This window comes from Canis lupus, chromosome 11, assembly GCF_003254725.2.
Source record: "Canis lupus dingo isolate Sandy chromosome 11, ASM325472v2, whole genome shotgun sequence".
Lineage (NCBI taxonomy): Eukaryota > Metazoa > Chordata > Mammalia > Carnivora > Canidae > Canis > Canis lupus.
In genome coordinates, this window is record NC_064253.1 from 22,264,117 (window position 1) to 22,290,777 (window position 26,661).

The 26,661-nt window shown below is 44.9% G+C and overlaps 1 protein-coding gene and 1 long non-coding RNA gene across 2 annotated transcripts; one reads left to right on the plus strand and one right to left on the minus strand.

Annotated features, from left to right (window-relative positions):
- Nucleotides 1-138: 138 nt before the first annotated feature.
- On the minus strand, nucleotides 139-12,137 carry LOC118350217 (uncharacterized). Its single transcript, XR_004803584.2, has 2 exons — nucleotides 11,836-12,137; nucleotides 139-1,845 (listed from the first exon to the last, which is right to left on the minus strand). It is a non-coding gene; the product is annotated as an uncharacterized LOC118350217 (long non-coding RNA).
- On the plus strand, nucleotides 11,290-26,132 carry TXNDC15 (thioredoxin domain containing 15). The gene is made up of 5 exons (XM_025432396.3): nucleotides 11,290-11,474; nucleotides 16,282-16,769; nucleotides 18,459-18,622; nucleotides 23,388-23,518; nucleotides 25,433-26,132. The coding sequence occupies exons 1-5, from the start codon at nucleotides 11,408-11,410 to the stop codon at nucleotides 25,627-25,629; spliced, it is 1,047 nt and encodes a 348-aa protein (XP_025288181.1). The 5' UTR covers nucleotides 11,290-11,407; the 3' UTR covers nucleotides 25,630-26,132.
- Nucleotides 26,133-26,661: the final 529 nt, after the last annotated feature.

Sequence of the window (26,661 nt, forward strand, 5' to 3'; positions counted from 1 at the left end):
GTTGTTTTCTCTGGCTTAATAAATTCAGTAAATCTTAGTAACTATTGAGCATCTCTGTAGTGTGGCAGCTCACATACTGAACAAATCCCCACCCTTAAGGAGTTCATAGTAGAAAACATATGCCTTACTATGTAGAACTTAATTAAGCCATGCGATGGCAATTTTATTCATCCCAAACTGATATTTTAACATGCTTTATCTCTCATGTTAGCTAGTTGATTTTAGTACAAAGACAGTGAAATGACAGCTCATTTGCCTAGTCCTAAGCTTTAGGCTAGTTTTTAGATGAATTTCACAAAAGAAAACTGAGAGTGACTGGCCGACTTGGTCTGTAGAGCATGTGACTCTTGATCTTGGGGTTGGGCATTCGAGCCTCATATTGGGAGTAGAGATTACTTTTTTCTTTATAAAGATTTTATTTATTTATTCATGAGATAGAGAGAGAGGCAGACATAGAGGAAGAAGCAGGCTTCCTGCAGGGAGCCTGATGTGGGACCCCAGGATCCTGGGATCATAATCTGAGCCAAAGGCAGACACTCAACCACTGAGCCACCCATGTGCCCCAGAGTTGTGAGATCGAGCCCCACATTGGCTCTGTGCTGGCATGGAGCCTGCTTAAGAGTCTCATTCTCCCTTTCCATCTGCCCATGCCCCAGCTCATGCTCTATCTCTCAAAATAATAAATGAATAAATAAAATCTTTTGAAAAAAGAAAACTACTTATAAACTTGTGATGATGTTGGCTTTATATAATGTTGGGAGTTACTTATGTAACTATTGTGCTCCCTCTGTCATACAAAGAAGTAAGAACTATAAAGTGTTATGCATCCTCAGTAAGCCAGGTACAAAGTTAACTGATGACTGAAACTGATTATGGTGTTTTGGAGTAACCAACTGAACTACCATCACAAAAACACTAAAAGTCATTATAAACATTTTGTGTAAAAAATTTTTTTTCGGAAATTTCAAACATAAAATTAAGCAAAAAGAGAGTATATAGGGGGGCCTGGGTGGTTCAGTCAGTTAAGTATCTGCCTTTGGCTCAGGTCATGAGCTCAGGGTCCTGGGCTCAAGCCTCACATTGGGCTCCCTGCTCCGTGGGGAGCCTGCTTCTCCCTCTCCTCCCTGCTGCTCCCCCTGCTTGTGTTCTATGTCAAATGATTGTATAAAATCTTAAAAACAGGGATCCCTGGGTGGCGCAGCGGTTTGGCGCCTGCCTTTGGCCCAGGGCGCGATCCTGGAGACCCGGGATCGAATCCCACGTCGGGCTCCCGGTGCATGGAGCCTGCTTCTCCCTCTGCCTATGTCTCTGCCAATCTCTCTCTCTCTGTGTGTGTGACTATCATAAATAAATAAAAATTTAAAAAAAAAATCTTAAAAACAACAACAAAGGGACACCTGGGTGGCTCAGTGGTTGAGCATCTGCCTTCGGCTCAGGACGTAATCCCGGAGTTCCCGGATCGAGTCCCATGTCGGGCTCCCTGCATGGAGCCTGCTTCTCCCTCTGCCTATGTCTCTGTCTCTCTTTCTCTCTCTCTCTATATATATATCTCATGAATAAATAAATAAATAATCTTAAAAAAACCCAAAACTAAACAAACAAAAAACCAACAACAAAGTGAATATACAGCCCCTCAATGTGACCACCATCAAGTTTTAGTAATTGAAAATGAAAGCCCCTGGGGCATTTGAATGGCTCAGTTGATTCAGTGTCCAATTCTTGGTTTCAGCTCAGGTTATGATCTCAGAGTCATGAGATTGAGCCCCGTGTCTGGCTCTGTGCTGTGCCCAGTGTGGAGTCTGCTGGAGATTATCTTCCTCTGCTCCTCCACTGCTTATGCTCTCTCTAAAATAAAAATAAATAAAATCTTTTAAAAAGCATCCCATGCAAAAAATAAAATTAAAAAACAAGAAATAAACTCAAATAAATAAAAACAGCACAGGCTATTCCTTTTTTTTTTTTTTTTTTTTTTTTTAATAATCTCTACACCCAGTGTGGGGCTTGAATGCACAACCTGGAGATCAAAAGTAGCATGCTTTACCAACTGAGCCAGCCAAGCACCCCTGCAACTCCTGAGAAGAAAGATATAAATAATTTAGAACAAAAGGGTGGAGGTAGGGCAAATCTGTTTGTTTGTTTGTTTGTTTGTTTGTTTTTGCTTGAGGCGGGGCATCCATCTTCTCTTATCCTCAGACTTCAGTGCTTTTAGTTCTGATACTTGAACTTGCATCATTTGTCCTCCAGTTCTTGGGTCTTTCAACTGGGATTTACACCATTGGCTCCCCTGGTTCTCAGGCTTATGGACTCAGACTGAATTCTATCACCAACTTTTCTGGTTCTCTGGCTTGCAGATGGCAGATCTTGGGATTTCTAGGCCTCCTTAATCTCATGAGCCATTCCTATAATAAGTCTTCTCTCTTTTCTTTTTTTTTTTTAAGTTTTTATTTATTTATGAGGGACATACAGAGAGAGGCAGAGACATAGGCAGAGGGAGCAGCAGGTTCCCTGTGGGAAGCCCACTGTGGGACTTGATCCCAGGACTCTGGGATCATGACTTGAGCCAAAGGCAGATGCTCAACCACTGAGTCACCCTGTCCCTCTTTTCTCTTTTTAAAATATTTTATTTATTTATTCGTGATAGAGAGAGAGAGAGAGAGAGAGAGGCAGAGACAGGAGGAGGGAGAAGCAGGCTCCATGCGGGGAGCCCGATGTGGGACTCGATCCCGGGACTCCACGACTGCGCCCTGGGCCAAAGGCAGGCACTAAACCGCTGAGCCACCCAAGGATCTCTATCTCTTTTCTATTGGTTCTATTTCTCTGGAGAACCTTGACTAATACAGCTACCATAATCATTCATTAAGTGAAAAGCTGAAGAGGAATTTTATTTTATTTTATTTTTTATTTTTTATTTTTTTTGAAGAGGAATTTTAAAATGGATGAATCAGGCAAAGGACACCTGAATCCACAGACCAATTTTAATACCATAGCAAGAGACAACTAGTTATTATGGGCAAACTAATATGATGCAGTAGGAAATACAAAATACCACCTAAACTGACTAAAACATCAAATTGGAATTTCCTCACACCTGTAGATCTCATTACCAGTTTACAGAAAATACAGAGTTTAGAGAATTTAAAATAACACCATGTGGATACAATCAACAAAAAACAAAAGTTAGGGGAAAATGACCTAGTTTCAACAAATAAATTACAAGGAGTAAGAAAGGGAAGTGGAACCCACAAGAGAGACTTAAGAGACACATCAACTGAATGCAACTGGGGGCCTTATTTTGATGTTGATTCCAACATTTATGTGACAAAAAGTCATAAAATATTAGCAAACCAAATCTAGCAATATACAAAGGGAATTCTGTACCATGACAAACCTGGGTTTATTTCAGAAATGCAAGACTAGTTTAGCATATAAAAATCTATTAATGTGGGGCTCCTGGGTGGCTCAGTTGGTTAAGCACCTGCCTGCGGCTCAGGTTATGATCCCAAGGTGGTGGGATCCAGCCCTGCATGGGGCTCCCTGCTCTGCGGGGAGTCTGCTTCTCCCTCTCCCACTGTCCCTGCATGTGTTCTCCTTCCCTCCTTTTCTCTCTCTCTCTCTGTCAAATAAGTAAATAAATCTTTTTAAAAACCTATTAATGTGGGACGCCTGGGTGGCTCAGTGGTTGAGCGTCTGCCTTGGGCTTGGGACATGATCCCAGAGTTCTGGGATTGAGTCCCGCATCGGGTTCCTATATGGAGCCTGCTCTCCTCCCTCTGCCTGTATCTCTGCCTCTCTCGGTGTCTCTTATGAGTAAATAAATAAAATCTTTAAAAAATCTGTTAATGTGATATACCACATTCATAGAATAAAGTAGAATAAACCATTTATACAGTAATGTCAAATAAGTCATATCAGTAAATACAGAAAAAGCATTTTACAAAAATCCAATGCCCATTCATGATTTTTTTTAAAGTTCTCAAAAAAGTGAGAAAAGAGAACCTTCTTAATCTGTAAAAGGCCATGTGGTTTATGTATCATAAACATACAGCTGACATCATACTTAATGATGAAGACTGACAGAATGTTTTCCCCCCCAACATCAGGAACAAGGCAATAATGTCCATTCAGACTATTTCTATCGAATAATATATGGAAAGTTCTACCAGTGCAGTCAGCAATAAAATGAGATTCAAAGTATATAGTTTGGAAGAAAAGAACAACTGTCTTTTTTCACAGATAATATGATCTCAAATGCAGAAAATCTTACGGAAGCCACCCAAAAAACTTCCCAAAATAAGTGAGTTTAGCAAGCTTGCAAGATACAAGATCAAAATGGATTTGGGGGCAGCCCTGGTGGCCCAGCGGTTTAGCACTGCCTTCGGCCCGGGGTGTGATCCTGGAGACCCGGGATCGAGTCCCACATCGGGCTCCCGGTGCATGGAGCCTGCTTCTCCCTCTGCCTCTCTCTCTCTTTCTGTCATGAATAAATAAATAAAATCTTTTAAAAAATGGATTTTGATGGACTGTGTTTCTATATACTGGCAATGAAACAATACTAAAATGAGATAAAGAAAGCAATACCATCTATAATATCATCAAAAACAATAACATAGGGGCACCTGTGTGGCTCAGTGGGTTAAGTTTCTGCCTTTGGCTCAGGAAATGATCCTAGGGGCCTGGGATCGAGCCCTGCCTTGGGACTTACTCATCAAGGAGCCTGCTTCTCCCTCTGCCTCTTCCCCTGCTCCCACTCATGCTCTCTCTCTCTCTCGCAAATAAATATATAAAATATTTAACAAATAAACTAAAACCCCAATAACTTACCTAGGAATAAATTCAACCGAAGTAGTTTAGGTTCTGTACACTGAAAACTATAAAACAATGCTGAGAGAAATCAAGGAAAACCTAAATATATAGACAAATATACCATGTCCTTGGATTAAAATATTGTTACGATTGCACATCTTTCCAAACAGATGAATACATATAGGGGTGCCTGGGTGGCTCAGTCCGTTAAGCAAAGGGAGGAGAATTCGAAGCAGACTCCGCACTGAGCTTGAGGCTCAACATGGGGCTGGATTCCACTACCCTGAGATTAGGACATGAGCTTAAACAAAGAGTAGGATGCTTAACCAACTGCACCACCCAGGCAACCCTTGGTTTGGATTTCTTTATTTTTATTTTATTATTTTTAAAAGATTTTATTTATTTATTTGACAGAAGGAGAGAGCGAACACAAGCAGCGGGAGCGCAGACACAGGGAGAGGGAGAAGCAGGCTCCCCATGGAGCAGGGAGCCTGATGCAGGGCTCAATCCCAGGACCTCAGGATCATGACCTCAGCCGAGGGAAGACATTTAACCAACTGAGCCACCCAGGTGCCCCAAATTTCTTTTTTCTTTTCTTTTTTATTTTTAAAGATTTTATTTATTCATTCATGAGAGACAGAGAGAGAGAGAGAGGCAGAGAGACACAGGCAGAGGGAGAGCAGGCTCCATGCAGGGAGCCCGATGTCGGACTGGATCCCAGGTCTCCAGGATCACACCCTGGGTTGAAGGCGGCGCTAAACCGCTGAGCCACCCGGGCTGCCCATCTCTGGTTATAGTAAGTTTTGAAATCAGGTAGTAATGTCTTCTTACTTTGTTTTACTTTTCTTTCTTTCCTTTTTTTTTTTTTTAAAAGTAAGCTCTACATCCAACATGGGGCTTGAATTCAGGACCCTGAGAATAAAAGTCACATGTTCCTGAGGCAGCCAAGTTATTTTTCTTGCTTTGTTTTTCTTCCTCAAAATTGTTTTGGATATTTTGGCTTTCATGTTTCCATACAGAGTTTAGGATAAGTTTGTCAGTTTGTACCAATTCCTTTGATTTTGTTAGGGATTGTATTATATCTATAGATCACTATAGATCAATTTTTAAAAAAAAAAGATTTTATGTATTTACTCATGTGACACACAGAGAGAGAGAGAGAGAGAGAGAGAGAGAGAGAGAGAGAGAGAGAGAGAGAGGCAGAGACACAGGCAGAGGGAGAAGCAGGCTCCATGCAGGGAGCCCGACGTGGGACTTGATCCCGGGTCTCCAGGATCACTCCCTGGGCTGAAGGCAGCGCTAAACCACTGAGCCACCGGGGCTGCCCTATAGATCAAATTTTTAAAAAAAGATTTTATTTATTTATTTTAGAGTGAGAGAAAGAGAAGGAAGGCAAGCCAGGGGAGGGGCAGAGGGAGAGGGCAGAGAATCTCAAGCAGACTCTGCCTCAGGGTGTGGAACCTGACATGGGGTTCGATCTCATGATGTCACTTTTAATATTGTGAAGGCAGGATTAGTGACTCAGTTTCTCCAAATACTACATTGGATACATTATCAAACACAGTAAACTGAATTACAGTTTAAGGATTTATAGCTTGAGGGTTTGGTATTTCCTAAACAGAACTTCACAAATCTGTTATAAGCTCAAGTACTTCTCAAAATTAGATTCAGTGAATTGAAAAGAGAAGGAAGCCTATATTGATCATTAGGTGATGGCTTGGATAGGTATTTTTTATGTTTCATATTATTTATAACAGTATTTTTTTCAGTTACTACTTTTTACTTTTTATTCTTTTTTTTTAAAGATTTTATTTATTTATTCATGAGAGACACAGAGCAGAGAGAGAGAGAGTCAGAGACACAGGCAGAGGGAGAAGCGGCTTCATGCAGGGATCCCGACATGGGACTTGATCCTGGGTCTCCAGGATCACGCCCTGGGCTGAAGGCGACGCTAAACTGCTGAGCCACCTGGGATGCCCCAATCACTACTTTTTAAAAGTTTTTTATTAACACAATATTATGTACAACATCTTCAAGTGTTAATACTATAGGAATCCAAATATTATTACTCACTGTGGTAAGCCAGCCTCCAATATAGCTCCCAATGATCCTTATCTTCTGGTATTTATGTCCTTGTATAGCCTCCTCCTACATTAAATGTGGTGACATGTGTAACTAATGGGATACTGCACGAACGGTGGTGTGTGATTTCTGAGGCTAGGACATAAAAGGTACTGCAGCTTTAGCGCTGCTCTCTTATGTCGCTTGGTCGGAGGAAAGCCATCTGTCATGTCATGAGAACAAAATGTCCTACAGAGAGATCCACATGTTTAAGCACTGAGCTCTCCTGCCATCAGTTGCCAGCAACTTGTCATCTTGGAAGCGTATCTTCCATTCCCAATCAAGTATTCATTTATTTTAAAGATTTTATTTTATTATTTATTCACGAGAGACACAGAGAGAGAGGCAGAGACACAGGCAGAGGGAGAAGTCCCTCATGGAGCCTGATGCGGGACTCGATCCCAGGACTCCAGGATCACGCCCTGGGCCGAAGGCAGGCACTAAACTGCCGAGCCACCCAGGGATCCCCCCAATCAAGTATTCAGATAACTGTAGCACTACCCACCATCCTGAATGTAATCTCATCAGAGATTCTCAGCCAGGAACACCCAGCTAAGCCAGGGATATTGCCAATGCCTGAGTTCCTAACCCGTATAAATGGTGTAAGATAATGATTATTACTGTTTTAAGACACCAAGTTTTGGGTAATTTGTTATGTAGTAATAGACAACTAATGCACTGATTATAAATAATTGTTATAATAATTGTTTTATCAAGTATTCATATAACTAAGAAATGAATGGCCAACTCATGAAATTTCCCTTTCAGGATAATGTTAAGATTCAACTAGGCTCATGAATCACTGTATTATACACCCGAAACTAACATCACACTCTATGTTAACTATACTGGAATTAAAGGAAAAAAATTTTTAAAAATATTTTATTTATTCATGAGAGACATAGGGAGAGAGAGGCAGAGACACAGGCAGAGGGAGAAGCAGGCTCCATGCAGGGAGCCCGATGCAGGATCCAATCCCCAGATGGGGATCACACCCTAAGCCGAAGGCAGGCACTAAACTGCTGAGCCACCCAGGCATCCCAATAACACTAGTTTTTTTTTATCTCTGCATCTGTGGGTCAGGTCATTTCTGGCTGTGGTCTCTTAGGCAGTAGGAGTTCAGGGATAGCCGAAGGCGGAGCAGAGTATAAGTGGGATGAGGGAGTGATGGTGGACATTCCTCAGTAGTGTCTGGGCTTCTCTGGGCAAGCTGGTTTGAGCTTCGTCAGAACATGGCAGCTTAAGACAGTTCAACTACTTTGTGTTTCAGTTTAGTGCCTCCATGCAAATCTTCCAGGGAAGAGGGTAAAACTGTGTAGCCTCAGAAGTTACACAGGATCTCTTCACGTACTGTTACATTCTCCTGGCTCCTTGTGAATCACAGGCCCACCCAGATTCAAGGAAAGGGGAATTTGATTCTACCTGTTGACTAGGCAGGGGCATAATTATTTTAAAGAACAGCATGTGGGAGGAGGGGTATTATTGTGGCAGTCTTTGGAAAATGTACTTTGCTATAGTGATCTAAAGGAAAGTAAAAAAAATAAAAAAATAAAAAAATAAAGGAAAGTAAATACTCATTTGTTCATGAGAGAGAAAAACACCGAGAAGGAGAAGTTCTCATGACTCCTCAGATTCAAAACAAATTAGGCAAACCTATGAAGAGGGACAAACTAAACACTAGGTATGTGGGTGTGTATTTATGCATAACAATTCCAATTATTATCAAATTATTATCATTCACACGAATGAACAATCCCAGGCCAAATGGTGTTGGTACACGGAGTTCATTTCAGCCAAAGGAAGAAGATGATGTCAACTTTTTCACCCCTCAGAAATGAAAATAAAATGGGAGTTTCAAGATAAACCTGAAGGCAATTTTCTTGCTGAAAATAAATGCAAGTGCCCCCTGGTGGTGAGACAGTCAAATATGGATTCTGTCCTGTTGACAGCATTTGCTGCGATGTCATTAGAAGAGTGAATACACAGTATTTAACCAGACAACAATTCTAACATCTGCAGAATATCTGTCCCAATAGCTAAAGCAAAAACACAGGGAGGGAAAGGACATAATAAAAAGGAGATAGTAAACACAGAGCATTCACTTTGGAGTGTCTAGACAAATCAAATCACTCTCCTTTTTGTAAGTCCTAAACTCCCTTAATCCTCTGTCCTATTGGCTTTTATGCATCTTTGAATTAGGTATGAAGGGTATGGGAAAGAAGAAGTGAAAGAAAATAAGGTTTGGGGCACCTGGCTGGTGCAGTTATTAAGTTGCTGACCAACCATATACTCTTACAAATGTTGGAGTTGGGTGACACCTGGATGTCACCCAGGTGGTTCAGTGGTTGAGCATCTGCCTTTGGCTCAGCTTGTGATCCCTGGGTACTGGAAACGAATCCCGCATCGGGCTCCCCCAGGGAGCCTGCTTCTTCCTTTGCTTATGTCTCTACCTGACTCTGTTTCTCATGAAAAACTAAATAAAATCTTTAAAAAAAATGTTGGAAGTTGGGATTCGCCACGTGGCCAAAAAATAGCCTAGTTCCCTCTCAAAGTTGGGGTAACTGTCAGGTTTAGTCAAAAGTACCCACAGGGGGGCCATTGAGCCTGGTGGTGAGAAGAGAGAGGCTCCCCAACCAGCGTGGGGCCTCGATCTCCTCTCGGGTTTCGGCACCAAATGTCAGGTTTAATCCGATCGGTAGTGAAATGGAGAGGCCAGGCAAAAGTTGGTCGAAACAAGCTTTTAATGGGACACGCTCTCCAGCGAGGTTCCGCGGCCCCCAGGGGAGAGAGAGAGCAGGGAAGTCGCGCCCAGGCAGGTCGCAGGAGGGTTTATAAGGAGTTTTTGGCGGGAGGGTTAGGTAGGGAAATATGGGGTGAGGTTTCCTTATTTGGTGATGTTTTTCAGGTTTTCGGTCTTTTCCGGGTCTTTTTTTTTTTTTTTTTTTTTGGTTAGGGCAAAGGTTACGGGTTTCCTAAGCTAAGTTAGGGTAGGGCAGCAAGGTGGCGTTGGCGGGAAGATGGGGGTAGGGCGGTGTTATTGGGGGGTTGCTGGCCTCGGGTGGGCCATTTTGAGGTCCCCAGACTCGCCAGCCCAACTGTAACTACCAAGGATTTGATGTAAGATCTTTAACATCTATTTCTGTGTTTTTAACCTCACTTAATGCAAGTTTGAAAGCTGCACTGATGTAGCACTGCAGGATGCCCAAAACTTGCTTTACTGACTTTAGGAGGCCCTTCCCCCTAACTGCTGACCTGGAGAGTCATTGTTTTCATCTCAGCTTGCTCTCTCAGGTCCCTCCTCCCTCCCCCCTAGCTCTGGAATGCGGAGCCCTGTTCCTCTGCTACTCCGCTCCCCTCCTCATCCGGGCTGTGTGCTTAGAGGTGGCCCAACCTCCTCGGGGACGGGGCTTGAGGGGAGGGTCCGGGAGTCGGAGACTGCCCTGCGAGTGGGTTAGTTACACCAACCAACAAAAACTGCCTGCCCTGGGTTCACAGGAGGCAGGATTACGGTTATCAGACTCCTCAAATAGAATTACAGGACAAAGAAAGCTCCATTGAAAATCCGGGTTGAGCATCTGCCTTCCGCTCAGGGCGTGATCCCGGGGTTCTGGGATCCAGTCCCGCATCCGGTGCCCCGCGGGGAGTCTGCTTCTCCCTCGGCCTATGTCTCGGTGTCTCCTTGTACACTCTTACAAATTAACAATAAAGAAAAAGAAAAAGAAAATCTGTATGTTTCGGAGCGCCTGGGCGGGGCAGTCGGTTAAGCTGCCTTAGGCCGAGGTCACGATTTCAGGATCCTGGGATGGAGCCTCACTGCCCACTCCTCGCTCAGCAGGGAACCTGCTTCTTCCTCTATCACCTCCCCCTGCTTATGATCTTTTAAAATCTTAAAAAAAAAAAAAAGGAAACAAAATCCGTAGGTTTCTTAGAGTAAGATAAAAACCTATTTGTTGTTTCTGCGAAATTCAAATTTAGCTGGGCGCCCCGTGATCCGCGCGGCCCGGGCAGGCAGGGCCGGGGGGGAAGGCGGAGATTCCGGGCACTCGGCGGAGGCCTCGGAGCCTCTCCCGCCCCGGAACGCGGCGCCGTACAGACGCAGCGCCTGCTGCCGGCAGCCAGGGCGCCTTCCGCGCGAACAAGGCGGGCTGCGGGTCTGTGTTGGAGCCCCGCCCGGGGCTTGCGGGTCGGGAGAGCTCGAGACGACCGGAGGTGTCTAGCTCTGGGATCCTGAACAGCGGCGGACGCCAAGGACTAGAGGCCTCTAGGCCACAAGCCAGAGGCAGGCCGCCCGACTCCAGGATGGCGCTCGCGGCCGCCGCCAGCTTCCAAGATGGCGGCACGGGCTCGCGCTCGCGCTCGCGCTCGCGCTCGCGCTCGCGGCTCCCCTCCCCCAGGAAGCCAGGAGCGCGCCGCGCCGCGCCCCGCCGAGCGCCCGTTGCCCTGCGGCTCGGGCAGTGGTCCCGAACGCTCCTAGCCCCGCGCCATGCGGCTCCTCGGCTGGTGGCAGGTCCTGCTGTGGGTGCTGGGGTCTCCCGCCCGCGGCCTGGAGGGTGAGTGCGGGCTGGGGCCGTGGCCGTGGCCGTGGCCGTGGCCGTGGCCGGCGGGGGTGGGGCGGCCGGCGGCGGCGAGCGAAATGACGCGCGTGGAGGTCGGCTCGGGCGGCGCTCTTTCACCTGCGCGGGGGCCCGCGGCGCGCCCCTCGGCTCCTCGTGGCGCCGGCCCGCGCGCCCAGCCCCGCGGCGTCCCGACCCCTTTCCGCGGGGTGGGCTGGGGCGGCGGGGAGCCCGTGCAGGCCCGCGCCGCAGGCGTCCGTCAGTCGCCAGCGGCAGCGTGTGGGCGCCTACGGAGGCGCGCCGGTCATTAGGGGCGACGCGGATCCTAGCGAGGAGCCGACCTTCCCGGCGCACCCACCTAGGAGACCGGCTGCGAGTAGCTCCGTGTCCGGGCGGGGCCGGGTTTGCTCTCCGGGGCCTGTCACAGCCTGCCTGTCCGCCTGCAGGGCCCACGCTTTATTTTGCACTTTGACGGATCACTTTTTTTTAAGAAGGCCGCGCTCGGTCAGCTGCCTGTAGGCAGGACAGACGGGCGTACCTAGAGGAGGCTCCCCGCGTAAGCCGCTGCTAGCCACAGACGCTCTCCGGGCCTCCCGGGGGGAGGAGCCACGCCGGAGCCCGGCCCGACCCGCGGCCGAGGCTGCGGCCTTACCCTGCAGGGCCGGGTCGTCCCGCCCCTCGCGCGTTGTTCAGGTCCCGACCGTTTGGCCGGCTATTTTTTTTTTTTTTTTTTTTTAAGATTTTATTTATCCATGAGAGAGAGAGAGAGAGAGGGAGAGGCAGAGACACAGCGGAGGGAGAAGCAGGCTCCATGCAGGGAGCCCGACGTGGGACTCGATCCGGGGTCTCCAGGATCATACCCTGGGCCGAAGGCGGCGCTAAACCGCTGAGCCACCCGGGCTGCCCACCTAAAAAATATAGATATTTTTAAAGATTTTATTTATGATAGACACACAGAGAGGTAGAGACACAGGCAGAGGGAGAGGCAGGCTCCACGCCGGGAGCCCGACGCGGGACTCGATCCCGGGTCTCCAGGATCGCGCCCCGGGCCGAAGGCAGGTGCTAAACCGCTGAGCCACCCAGGGATCCCCAATAAAATATTAAAAAAAAAACATTTTATTGGGCAGCCCGGGTGGGATCCCCTAAAATATTTTAAAAAAATAGTTTATTGGGCAGCCCGGGTGGGATCCCCTAAAATATTTTTTTAAAAATATTTTATCGGGCAGCCCGGGTGGCTCAGCTGTTTAGCGCCTGCCTTCGGCCGGGGGCGCGATCCTGGAGACCCGGGATCGAGTCCCGCGTCGGGCTCCCGGCGTGGAGCCTGCCTCTCCCTCTGCCTGTGTCTCTACCTCTCTCTGTGTCTCTCATGAATAAATAAATAAAATCTTTGAAAAAATTTTATTTATTTGAGAAAGAGCGGGTGTACAGACAGGAACGGGGGAGGGTGGGGGGAGGGACAGAGAGCCAGGAGAAGCAGACTCCCTGCTGAGCAGGGAACCTGCCATGGGCATTGGTTCCAGGAACCTGGGATCATGACCTGAGCCAAAGGCAGATAGATGCTTAACTGACTGAGCCACCCAGGCGCCCCCCTAAAGTATTTTTTTCTTGTGACGAGAACTTTTAAGATTTACTCTCAGTAACTTTAATATATGCAATGCAGTATTAGTATTATTAACTAGAGTCACCATACTGTGAATCTACATTCTCATGACTTATTTTGTACCTGAAAGTTTGTACTTTCTGACCATCTATACTCTCTTTCTTTTTTTCTTTTTTTAAAAGATTTTTATTTATTTATTCATGAGATACACACAGAGAGGGAGAGAGAGGCAGAGGGAGAAGCAGGCTCCATGCAGGGAGCCCAACGCGGGACTCGATCCCCTGACTCGATCCCCGGACTCCAGGATCACGCCCTGGGCCGAAGGCAGGCGCTAAACCGCTGAGCCACCCAGGGATCTCCCTCCCCACCCACCCCCTTTTTTTTAAAAAGACTTTATTTATTTGACAGCACAGAAGCAGGGGGAGGAGCAGAGGGAGAGGAGGAAGCAGGCTCTCTGCTGAGCAGGGAGCCTAATGCAGGGATCAATGTGTGGCTCCATCCCAGGACCCTGGGATCATGACCTGAGCCAAAGGCAGATGCTTCACTGACCAGTCATCCAGGCGCCCCCATCTTCACCCCCTTCCACCACCACCTCTCATAGCCACCAGTCTGTTCTCTGTATCTCTGAGCTAGTTATTTATTTATTTATGAAGATTCCACATGTAAGTGAGAGCATAGGGTAATCTGTCTTTCTGGGATTCATCTCAATTTAGCATAATGATCTATGCATGTTGTTGCAAATGGCAAGGTTTCCTTTTTTGTGGCTGAATAATGATATCGTGTGTATAGATTCTATGTTCTTTATCCTTCCTTTGGTAGACACCTAAATTGCTTCTGTGGCTTTTGTAAATAAGGCTGCAATGAACATGGGATGCATATATTTTTCAAATTAGTGTTTTTGTTCCACCTGGAAGTGGAATTGCTGGATCATATGGTAATTATAGTTTTAATTTTTTGAGGAACCTCTATACTGTTTTACACAATAGCTGCCCCAATTTACATTACTTCCAAGAGCACATGAAGGTTTCCTTTTCTCTCCATATCCCCAGCACTTGTTATTTCTTGTCTTTTTGATAAAAGGTGTGAGGTGAGATCTCTGTGGTTTTGATTTGCATTTTGATGTGGGTCTTTTATATCTCTATACTTGCTTAACTTTCTGAACATAGTAATAGAGTTATAATTACTGTTTTAATATCCTCATCTCCTAATTCTGACATCTGCAGGCTTTGGGTCAGTTGTAATTGGTTAATTCTTGTTCTCATTATGGATCTTATTTTCCTGCTTTTTGGAATGCCTGGTAACTTTTGATTGGATGCCGGACATAAGTTTGATCTTATTGAGTGCTAGATATTTTAGTGTTCATCTAAATATTCATGAATTTTGTCCTGGGGTACAGTTAAGTTAGCTGAGCCTGGTTTGAGCCTTGCTTTTAAGGTTTGCTAGATGGGTGCACAGCTGTATTTACTGTAGGATTAATTGTGCACAACTACTTTTGCATCCTCTCTCCGGTGCTCTGTGAATTGTGAGGTTTTCTAGTCTAGCTGGTGAGAACAGGTACTCCTCCCAGCTCTCTGTGAGTGGTGGGTACTTACTATTGCCTTTGATCCTTTTGGGTGGTTCTTTGCTTTGCTTTGGGAACTTACTCCCATGTAAATGTTGATGAGTGTGTTTGATGGGGGTCTCTCTGCAGGTCTCTGGGTCCTCTCTCTGCAGCTTGCCCATCTCCACTATTCTGTCCTGCAGACTCTAGATTTCTTGGTCCCTCTGAACCCTCAGTACCATCTCCTCAACTGGAGGAGTCTGCTGGACTCCTCAACTGGAGGAGTCTGCTGGACTCCTGCTTCCCCCCTTCCTGAGCTGTGGCAGGCACTCCCTCAGGTGGTAAGCTAGAGCCCCTGTAGGGCTCTCCTCTGTTTCTCTTCCTGTTCTGCAGGGATCCCTATCCTTCCTTGCGGGCTAACTAGTCTCCTGAAACTTTTGCACATTTTTGGCCTTTTGGGGGTTGTTTCACTAGGGAGGGTAAATCTGGTCTCTCTTCCTCCAACTTAGCCAGAAGCAGGATTCTGAGAGAATGTTCTTTGAATCTGCAAATCTCTATGGGGATATTCTTTGAGCTCTTACACTAAGTGTGCATACCTTAGGAAGCTCCCAGACCTCTCCCCAACTTTAAAGTCAGTTGGTTATTCACACTTGGGTGACATGCTGTTGACAGGGCACAGCCCATTACATGGCTGGTGGTTTCCTAGCCGCAAGGCGAGCTTGTCTGAGTACAGCTGGGCTCATTTGTTTCCGCTGCCCCGTGGTTGGCACTGAGTCTGGCTGCTTTTATTGAGTTAAGGGGAGTTGGAAGGCAGGAGTCACTGTTAAAAAAGGTGAGTGGAGATTGCTCAGTGAATGAGACTTCCCTAGGGTCTTCCCTTACCCAAAACATTTTGCCCACTCCCTGTCTAGTGGCTCCAAAAGTGGGAGGAAAGTCCTCCTTACCTCTGCTGTTGCCTTGGCACTGTGGGGTGTACCTCCTGGCACTCCCAAGGGTGGCAAGCAGGAGAGAGGCTACCTCATGCAGGAGCTGCTGTATGGCTGGAGTAGTGTTCTCAGGTTGCGAGGCACAGCACTCCCTGAGGTATTATGGGGGCAGGGTAAGGCCTGATCTGGAGTAGCAGTCCGAAGACTTCACTCAGAGACCTGGCTCTGCTGCTTACTAGCTTGCTTGGGTTGGGCCTTATGCTGCTTCTCTGTGCCTCGGCTTGGTCATCCGTTAAGTGGGGATGGTGATCCTTGTCCTGCTGGGCTCTCAGAGCTGTTATGATGTGTGCAAGGTTGCCTTGCTATAGTAGAATCTTCTATAAAGGCATCATTGTTTTGTTGGATATTTTCATCAAGCATATGAAATTGTTGAAGTATTTGCGTTATATTTTCCTAATCGGATATTTGCAGTGGAATGTTTTTGCTTATAATCGACAGGACAAATAGCAGGTATCACATGAAGGCATGTAGTTGTCCATTTGGTATCTGACATTCATTGACCTGGTACCTTTTTCTTCATGATCTGGAGAATGATGGGTGGCCCTCTGATAGTTTTATGGGAAAATTACCCTTTTTTCTTGGTAGGGGAAAATTTCTTGTTTGAGGATAACTGTAATTCTTTGGGGGTGCGTGTACTTTGAAGTGACTTACACCTGGGAACATGCTGGCATGTTTTAGTTGCTGAGGAAGGCAGTCACTTGCAGTCGGAGGAGCAGCCTGCTCATGCTCTGCTGGCCGGAGTCGTGTCCACAAGTGAGGAAGAGCACCCACGTGGCCCTGGGGGCCAGGACAGGTCAGCAGGAGAGGCAGGCACGGTCCTGGGGCTTGACGCGGATGGCGACCATGTGCTGATGCTGTCCGTGATCCCCGGGGAGACGGACGACAAGCTGAGTTCCGAGCCCAGTGGCGGCACCTGTGGGGCCCAAGGGGAGGAGGACTCGCGGTGCAGCCTCCGAGAGCACCTCTTCTCTCTGGACGGCACGGGGGCCAGCTTCCAGGACAGAGAGGAGGAGTATTACTCAGAGCCCGAGGTGGGCGAATCGGACCCGGCCCCACACGAGGACTCCAATAACACGGAAAGTCTGAAATCTCCCAAGGTGAACTGCGAGGAGAGAAATGTGACCGGCTTAGAAAACTTTACTCTCAAAGTTTTAAATATGTCACAGGTAAGAAAGGATGGCTTAGTTTCTTCCTCCTTTTCTGCATACTGATTTTCCTATTTAATATTCTATCAGCTATCAAACGGAGGGTCGGGATCTTTATCATTTTCTGACGGCTGCATCAGTGAAAATTGACTTTGCTCTCATGTTTGTAGGGAGAGGAGAGGAGGCAATAGAACTAGTGTCAGTTATCAATTATGCTTTGTAGGCCGCTTAAGCCTAGTCATCCTTGGGGTCTTCTCTCCACCAAGCCTCATGATGGAGATCCCAGGGGCATATAGGTGGCTCAGTTGGTTTAGTTTGAGTCTTGGTTTCAGCTCAGGTGGTGGTCTCAGGGTCGTGAGTTAGAGCCCCATGTTGGGCTCTGCGCTCAGCCCAGAGTCTGCTTGAGATTCTCTCTCTCCCTCCGTTCCAACCCCCCACTCATGCTCTCTCTGTCTCAAATAAATGAAGAAATCTTAAAAAAAAAAAAAAATCCCATTGGACAGATAGGCACTTAGCATCAGAATCCTAGCATTTTTCTTCTTCCAAATGAGCTATTTATTACAGAGGTAAGTTAAAAATATCTGAATTACTAAGATTGTGATTAGCAGTGTTTAGACTAGTGATACCCCTGGGAAGCAGGTTATATTAATGAAAAGTTTCTTCAAAGACTATGATTCCAGTGTTTTCTCCGGAGTGAGTTGTCCCCAATGCAGCCATGCTTTTCCAGCCCGTTGGATAAATAATAATTCCAAAGAGAACACTAGGATAATGTCTGACTGTTTCTGTGGGATTGTTGAGTCAGGTAGCAGGATGAGTTTAGGCTGCTTATGTAATATGAGAAGAAATCCTAGCTCTGCACGCTATGACTGCTTATTTTAAATGAGGGTAAATGGTATATGGAGTGTCCGTGGCCCCTTGAAGTACAGGGGTCCGCGCTGGCCTCACACCCTCCCCTTAGTGCCTGGTGAACAGTGTGCCTCAGCCCTGCTGGACTGTTTCTTGAGTGTCACACACTTGACCAGGAGAGAGCAGTTTCAGCAGTCTGAGTTAGGGTGGTGGCAGGGATGATGCACCCTGTCATTGAACTAGCCTTTGGGCAAATACATTGATTTGACTGCTTGCAGATCTGGATCTACTGTTCAGTGCTTTAATAATGCCATTAGAATGTGTGAAAGGCACAGGTCAGAGGTGGGGACAATGGCTTGTGCCTTGTGGGTACTTAGTATTTGAATTGACGAATCCCGAAAGATACTGAAATTGCTATACAGTACTATCAAGAAAGCCTATGGGAAAGTTTATGATTCGTTATTTGCCAATACTTTGCTGCTGATTCATGCATTCCTATGGTTCAAAACCCAAAAGGTTCTTTATTTTTTATTTTTATTTATTTATTCATGAGAGACAGAGAGAGGCAGAGAAATAGGCAGAAGGAGAAGCAGGCTTCTCACAGGGAGCCGGATGGGAGACTCGATCCCAGGACCCCTGGATCACGACCTGAGTGGAAGACATACTCTCAACCACTGAGCCACCCAGGTGCCCCCAAACCCAAAAGGTTCTTAAGGGGATATCCTGTAGTCTCCCTATCGTGTCCCTGCCTCCTCTCCTTGGAGGCAGCAGTGTTTCCACTTTCTTGGGCATCCTTCCAGAAGAATGTACATGAACATTTACTGCTGACTTTAACACTTGTTTTTTTTTTTTTTTTTACTACAGGACCTTATGGATTTTCTGAATCCAAATGGTAGTGACTGCACGCTGGTCCTGTTTTACACCCCATGGTGCCGATTTTCTGCCAGTTTGGCCCCTCATTTTAATTCTCTGCCCCGGGCATTTCCAGCTCTTCATTTTTTGGCACTCGATGCTTCTCAGCACAGCAGGTATGTTCCCTGAATAGAGCTTACACGTCATCCTTCTGGATGATGGTTGCAGTTATTTGGAGGTAGTCATTTAAATTCAAAGATGAGAATGTAGGTGTGAGCATGGAAAGTGGACTAGCAGGAGGGATGGGCAAGGGTGAGTGGTAAAGACTCCTCAGGGAGCTGAGACTCACTTTCTGGAGGCCCCTGAAGAGAAGGGACTGTTGTCTGCAGGGTGGAATTTGTCTTTTTTTTTTTTTTTTTTTTAATTTATATATTCATGAGAGACCCAGAGAGAGAGGCAGAGACACAGGCAGAGGGAGAAGCAGGCTCCCCATAAGGAACTCAATGTGGGACTCGATCCCAGGACCCCTGGGATCCACACCCTGAGCCAAAGGCAGATGCTCAATCACTGAGCCACCCAGGCTTCCCTATCTATCTTTATGTTAATTACATCTATTGTTTATGGAGGGCCTACCATGTGCTAGACATTGGGGAAAGTACTTTTCATTTGTATCTCATTTTGTCCTCAAAATGGGTATAGTGAATATGTACGATAATTTCCCCCCAATTTTGAACAGAAGTAAGTAACTAGCCCTGGGTTGTATTATATAAATGAGTGAATTACTATGACTAAGTTAATAATTTTTTTAAAAATTTAAATTCAATTTGGTTAACATATATTGTATTACTAGATTCAGGGGTAGGCTTTAGTGATTCATCAATTTCAAGTAACACCCAGTTCTTCTTCTTTTTTTTTTTTTTTTTTTTTCTTTTTACACCCAGTTCTCATTACATCACATACCCTCCTTAATGCCCATCACCTATTTACTCATTCCCCCCCATCTCTCCTTCAGCAACTCTCACTTTGTTTCCTAGCATTAAGTCTCTTAAGGTTTGCTTACTTCTCTGTTTTGTTTTGTTTTTTAATATTTTATTTATTTATTCATGAGAGACCCAGAGGGAGAGAGAGGCAGAGGCACAGGCAGAGGGAGAAGCAGGCTCCATGCAGGGAGCCTGACGTGGGACTCGATCCCGGGTCTCCAGGATCAGGCCCTGGGCTGCAAGGCGGCGGCCAAACCGCTGAGCCGCCCGGGCTGCCCTACTTCTCTGTTTTTACCTTATTTTTCCTTCCCTTCCCCTACGTTCCTCTATTTTGTTTCTTAAATTCCATATATGAGTGAAATCGTATGGTATTTTTCTCTGCCTTATTTCACTTAACTATATTACCCTCTAGTTCCATCGACATCAATGTAAATGGCAAGATTCATTCTTATTTTTTTCTATATATTTATTCATGAGAGATGCAGAGAGAGAGAGGGGCAGAGACACAGGCAGAGGGAGGAGCAGGCTCCATGCAGGGAGACCGACGTGGACTGGATCCCGGGTCTCCAGGATCATACCCTGGACCGAAGGCAGCGCTAAACTGCTGAGCCACCGGGGCTGCCCAGATTTCATTCTTATTAATGGCTGAGTAATATTCGATTTTATATATATACTATATCTTTATCCATTCATCTGTCACTGGATATCTGGGCTCTTCCCACAGTTTGGCTCTTGTGGACATTGCTGCTATAAACATTGGGCTGCAGGTGCCCCTTTGAGTCACTATGTTTGTATCCTTTGGATAAACAACCAGTTGTGCAATTGCTGGGTGGTGGGGTAGCTCTATTTTTAACTTTTTGAGGAACTTCCATACTGTTTTCCAGAGTGCCTGCACCAGTTTGCATTAAGGATGGAATTTAAAGGTGGGTCTGCTTGATGGTAGTGGAGGGGCCAGAGGACTCTTCAGGGTTTTGGTCTGCCTGAATTAGCAAAATTAGTGTCACATGTGGAACCCTCCTGAGACTCATCTGCAGTTTAAGTTTCTCCCCTTGGTAGCCTGATTCAGCACCCTGTTGTGTGTCTGCTCAGGATTTCTTTCTTTCTTTCCTTTCCCTCCCCCTTTTTTCTTTCCTCTTATTTACATTTATTGTATGCATGTTCCTTAGTGGACAGTCAATAAATTGATTGAATGGATTAATGTAGCCCTTTAAAATGGTGTTTACTGGGCAGCCCGGGTGGCTCTGTGGTTTAGTGCCGCCTTCATCCCAGGGTGTGATCCTGGAGACCTAGGATCGAGTCCCACGTCGGGCTCCCTGTGTGGAGCCTGCTTCTCCCTCTGCCTGTGTCTCTGCCTCTCTCTCTGTCTCTCATGAATAAATAAGTAAAATCTTTACAAAAATAAAATAAATAAAATGGTGTTTACTTTTGTTTTATGTTATTCAGTGGGCTTTTGTCTTTTTTAGATGTTCAGTGAGATAAGGTATAAAGAGCTTTGTTCAGATGTGTATTTCCCCCAAGGGCTGTGACTGTGCGAGGGTTTTATTTATTTATTTATTTTTTAATTAAAAAAATTTTTTTAAAAAGATTTTATTTACTTATTCATAGAGACACACACACACACACAGAGGCAGACACAAGCAGAGGGAGAAGCAGGCTCCACGCAGGGAGCCGGATGTCGGACTCGATCCCAGGTCTCCAGGATCACACCCTGGGCTGCAGGCGGCGCCAAACCGCTGCGCCACCAGGACTGCCCTATTTATTTTTTAAAAAATATTTATTTATTTTTGTGTGTGAGAGAAAAAGCTTGAGCATGAACATGAGTTGAGGGAGAGGAAGAGGGAAAAGCAGACTCTCCACAAAGCAGGGATTCCGATGTGGGGCTCAATCCCAGGATCCCGAGGTCATGACCTGAGTCAAAGGCAAATGTTTAACCCACTGAGCCACCCAGGCGCCCCTGTGCATGGGTTTTAAAGTGTGTCCCTCCTCCTCTGCATCACATGCCCTTTAGCAGGTTACAGGAGGTGGTGGGTGGATCACTTTGGAAAGTCTGGAACATGGTCAAATTGGTAAAAATGAAGTTGAGTAAAAAAAAAAAATTTTTTTTTGAAGATTTTATTTATTTTTTTCATGAGAGACAGACAGAGAGAAAGAGAGAGAGTGAGGTAGAGACACAGGCAGAGGGGGAAGCAGGCTTCATGCAGGGAGCCCGATGTGGGACTTGATCCCTGTACTCCGGGATCATGCCCTGAGCTGAAGGCAGATGCTCAACCACAGAGTCACCCAAGTGTCCCCTCAGACTTTTTAAAAGATTTTAATTATTTATTTGAGAGAGAGAAAGAGAGAGAGAGAGAGACCAAGTGAGCAGAGGGAGACGGAGAGAGGGAGAAGCAGACTCCCCATTGAGTGCAGAGCCCAACTTGGGGCTCAATCCCATGAGACTGAGATCATGGCTTGAGCCTAAATCAAGTCGATGCTTAACCAACTGAGCCACCCAGGCACCCTTCAAGTAAAAATTTTGAGTAAAAATTTGCACTCCACTGATCTTCCATGTGGGTAATGTAACTGCCAACATTTACCTAAACTTGTTTAGGGAGAAAGAAATTGCAGCAAATTAGTAATTCTCACAAGGGCTTCAGGGAAATATCTAGGTGGCCTGGCCCAAGGTAAGAGACTGGTGGGAAGGACAGTCTAGGTCAGTGTCAGACTTGGACTGGACTCCCCCTACCCCACTGGCAGGGCTGGCCCCTAGCACCAGCTTAAAGCTCTAGGTTTGGGTCTCACCCTGCCGTTTTCTGCTGGCCTTTATCATCTGCTTTCTTCTGTCATCTCCGTGCATGCCTCTCAGTGTCTGCTGATCATGGAGAGTAGAGACTTGTTATAAGGCCGGGGCATGTGTTTGCCTTATGTGTTATATTTAAGGTACACCATGTTTACAAAATAAATAAATCCTGATTTTCCAATACTATCATTTTACTAATGGGGGAAACTGAGGCTTAAAGAGGTTAAATAGTCTGCCTGAAGCTCACACAACTGGTTCAGTGACAGACCTGAGGCTTGAACCCGAGTGTTTTGACTCCAGAGCTTATAGGACCGACTGTATTATGTAAAGGTGAAGCAGTACCACTCAGATCATGTTATGTCCTGCCCCAGTGGTGAACTTCCTGGTGTGTCTGCTAGACCATAGATCCACGGGTCCTGACTTAACCAAACTAACTGCTCACCCTAAGTTGAATCTCATATATGAAGGATGGAGATGGGCATTCTGGAGAGTCTGAAATTTCTTTTGTCAAAAAAATTGACATAGTATGCTTTGTCCATGAACTAGAATTTTCTGGTCTGACCACTTTTGGCAGTTAGCAACTTAAATAGTGTAATCACTAGGGGAAGCTTGGTTGACTCAGTGGAGTGTGCACTTCTTGATCTTGAGGTTGTGAGTTCCAGCCTTACATTGGGGGTAGAGTTTACTTAAAAAAAAAAAAAAAAAAAAAAAAGTGGAATAACTGTGTGAAGAATAGTGCCTTATTATAATAGAAAGCAACTCAGCAGAATAGGAATGCCCCCAAATTTAACCCATAAGGAAAAAGATCAGAAAGGGGGACACCTGGGTGGCTTAGTGATTAAGTGTCTGCCTTTGGCCCAGGGCGTGATCCTGGATCCTGGGATCGAGTCCCACATCTGGATCCCCATAGGGAGCCTGCTTCTCCCTCTCCTGTGTCTCTGCCTCTCTCTCTGTCTCTCATGAATAAATAAAATCTTTAAAAAAGAAAGAAAGAAAGAAAAAGGTCAGAAAGAGCTATAAGCATAGAGTTTGAGTTATCAGAAACCTCTCTAGGTCACAGGAAACTGATACTGATAAACTGATAAAAAATGGATTTATGGCCATCCATTCTGATATGGTAACTGCGTGAGAAAACCTGCTGTTGGTTCTGGTTTTCTGACTGACTTCTTTCTGTGATGATAGCCTTTCTACCAGGTTTGGAACCGTAGCTGTTCCCAACATCTTGTTATTTCAAGGAGCTAAACCAATGGCTAGATTTAATCATACGGACCGAACATTGGAAACACTGAAAGTCTTCATTTTTAACCAGACGGGTATGTAGAAATAATATGCCATTCAAGGGATTTTATTTTGCTCAGGTATATTAATTCTGTGGGTTCCTGTCTGCTCTTCTTAAGTGAAAGATTCAAGATTGGTTTTCAGATGCAAACCTTCTTTTCTGGTGAACTGCTATGGTTCTATTAAAAGTTTCTCAATCAGTGGCAAGCTTCACATGAATAGGTAATTTTAATGATTATCAATACCTTTATTTTTTTATTTTTTATTTTTAAAAAATTTTTATTTATTTATGATAGAGAGAGAGAGGCAGAGACATAGGCAGAGGGAGAAGCAGGCTCCATGCACTGGGAGCCCATCGTGGGACTCGATCCCGGGTCCCCAGGATCGCGCCCTGGGCCAAAGGCAGGCGCCAAACTGCTGCGCCACCCAGGGATCCCTATCAATACCTTTAAAAAACAGTTTTATTATTCTATAATTCACATACCATACACCTGTAGATAATTTCTTTTTTTTTTTAAACATTTACATTTCTTTTCTTTTAAGATTTTATTTATTTATTCATAGACAAAGAGAGAGAGAGGCAGAGACACAGGCAGAGGGAGAAGCAGGCTCCATGCAGGGAGCCTGACTTGGGACTCAATCCCGGGTCTCCAGGATCACACCCCAGGCTGCAGGCGGTGCCAAACCGCTGCACCACTGGGGCTGCCCCTTGTAGATAATTTCTTACATACATTTTTCATTAAAGTGTAATATTTACCCAAATGTATGCATTAATTATTGGTGTGCTGGGTGATAAATTTTCACAATATGAACACCTTGAGTAACCAGGATTCAGACCCAGAGAGAATGTGACCAGTCCACCCTCAGCACTCCTGCCCGCAAAGATAACTACCACCTTGACTCCTAACACAATGGGCTAGTGTTATCTGTTTTTGAACTTTATATTAATGGAGACATCCAGAATAGATTCCTTTGTGCTGGCTTATTTCAGTCACCATTGTGTTTTTGTGAGATTCATCTGCATTGGTGGGTACAGTTGTATTTTCTTCTTTTTTGTTGCTGTGTGTTGTTCCATTTATTCACCCATATGCAGATGCTATTTTAGTCCCTTAATATTTGCCAAAACATGTAGCCTAATTTTTTTATTCTGTAGAAGTTTGAACACTAAATATTGAAGAAATTTTTTTCTTTGCATAAGTTTGCTCTTCAAAAGCTTGAATATCTTAATTATGAACCCCACTTTTTCCTGAAGTATATTTACTGGGAATAAAAATAAGTTAAAACATACCTTACATATACATGAAATCTACTTATATCTCACAGTAAAGAACAAAGAGCTGAGTTACCTCATATGAGTGAAAGGGTTGTTGGTGGGTAGTTAGCTATTCCAAGTCTTAGAGTTCCATACCCCTGCTTATCAATCAGACAGATATGGAAAGAAGGTGCCATTTTGCTCAACGTTCTAGGAAAACCTAGAACCCAAAAGAAATCGAGGAGTCATAGCATCTTTGGTAATGGCGTATCTTAGTGGTGGTTAGTTCTAACAATGTTTTCAGTAAATGATTTAAAGGCATTTTGAATTTAGCATTCATTCACCTGTGAAAACATTCTGTAGATTCCTGAGACTAGCTTTAGCAGTTACTTGTTGAATTTTGGTGTCACAGAGAACAAAAGACAACTCTTACCCTGCACTAAGACCCTTCTGGGGAGTTCATAAAAATTTTAGCATTTAGGCTTTGAACAGCTGAATGGGTTCCTGCTCCTTTGATGTGTGGTGGGGGAGAGGCAAACACAGATTATACCAACAGACAAGTGAAATCCGTCCCAGATACACCAGTGTATTTATTTTAAGACTACATATCTTTTTTGCATACCACACAAAATGCTTGAGAAAGATCTTTAGCGTGTATGTTTTCTGTCTGATTTGAAACAGCTGATTTCTTTTTCAGGCATAGAAGCCAAGAAAAATGTGGTGGTAACGCAAGCTGATCAAATAGGCCCTCTTCCCAGCACTCTGATCAAAAGTGTGGACTGGCTGCTTGTATTTTCCCTGTTCTTTTTAATTAGCTTTATTATGTATGCTACCATTCGAACTGAGAGCATTCGGTGGCTAATTCCAGGACAAGAGCAGGAACACGTGGAATAGTGACGGGCTGAAAGAAGTTGGAACGAGGAATTTCAGAAATCAGTGCTGCCTTTTCTTACATCTTCTCCAGTGAAGTGTAGATTTACAACTTCAGTTAGATTAAAAGAATCATGCATTTGTTGAACTGTTAAATGTGTTAAAAATTATAAATTGGTGTTTTAATTAGTACTGCAATAAGCAAATGCAAAAATATTCAGTGGCGCTCACCATTCTTGTTTTGACTAATCCAATGTTTTAAGGGAGTAATCCAGTTTCAAATGTGGAGCTGTATTCAGGTGGAATAGTGGATAGTGACAGTTTGCTTCATAGAAGGAAGAAATAGGAGTTTCACATTATAGTTTTAGGAAACTCTTGATTCCTTATATATGTGTAAGAAGATTGGTTTCTGTTCATTTGCAGTTTTTCTCTCCGTGCAGGAGAGTGTTCTGTTGCAGAAGAATAACTAGAATTGGTAAGTGTGACCTTCTTGAGTAACTGATGGGAAAATAAAAGAGTCAAGTACTTTGGTGTTTGTAATGTTTAATTTCATTGAAAGAATTTGAAGTGGTTTAAGTTGTTTCTGGATACGACAGATGTTAGGAGAAAGTAAATATTATCATCAAACTAAAGCTTATTTATTACCAGATCTAGGCAAAAGCATCACTCAAATTTTAGTCACAGTTACCTACCCAGCATGCACTGATTCAGCCTTAAGAGGTTCTTAGCACTGTGTGAGTTTCAGTGAGAGCCAAAAGAAGTATGTAACACTGTGTTCTTGCCCACAGTTGATTCTAGTCTAATTTAGGACACATGTAGAAAAGAGACAACATGAAATTTATACCAGCTTTTTTTTTTTTTTTTTTTAAACATTGTCCATTATAACTCGAGTCATACTGTAAATTTTTATTTTTTTATTTTTTTATTTATGATAGTCACAGAGAGAGAGAGAGAGAGGCAGAGACAGAGGCAGAGGGAGAAGCAGGCTCCATGCACTGGGAGCCCAATGTGGGATTCGATCCCGGGTCTCCAGGATCGCGCCCTGGGCCAAAGGCA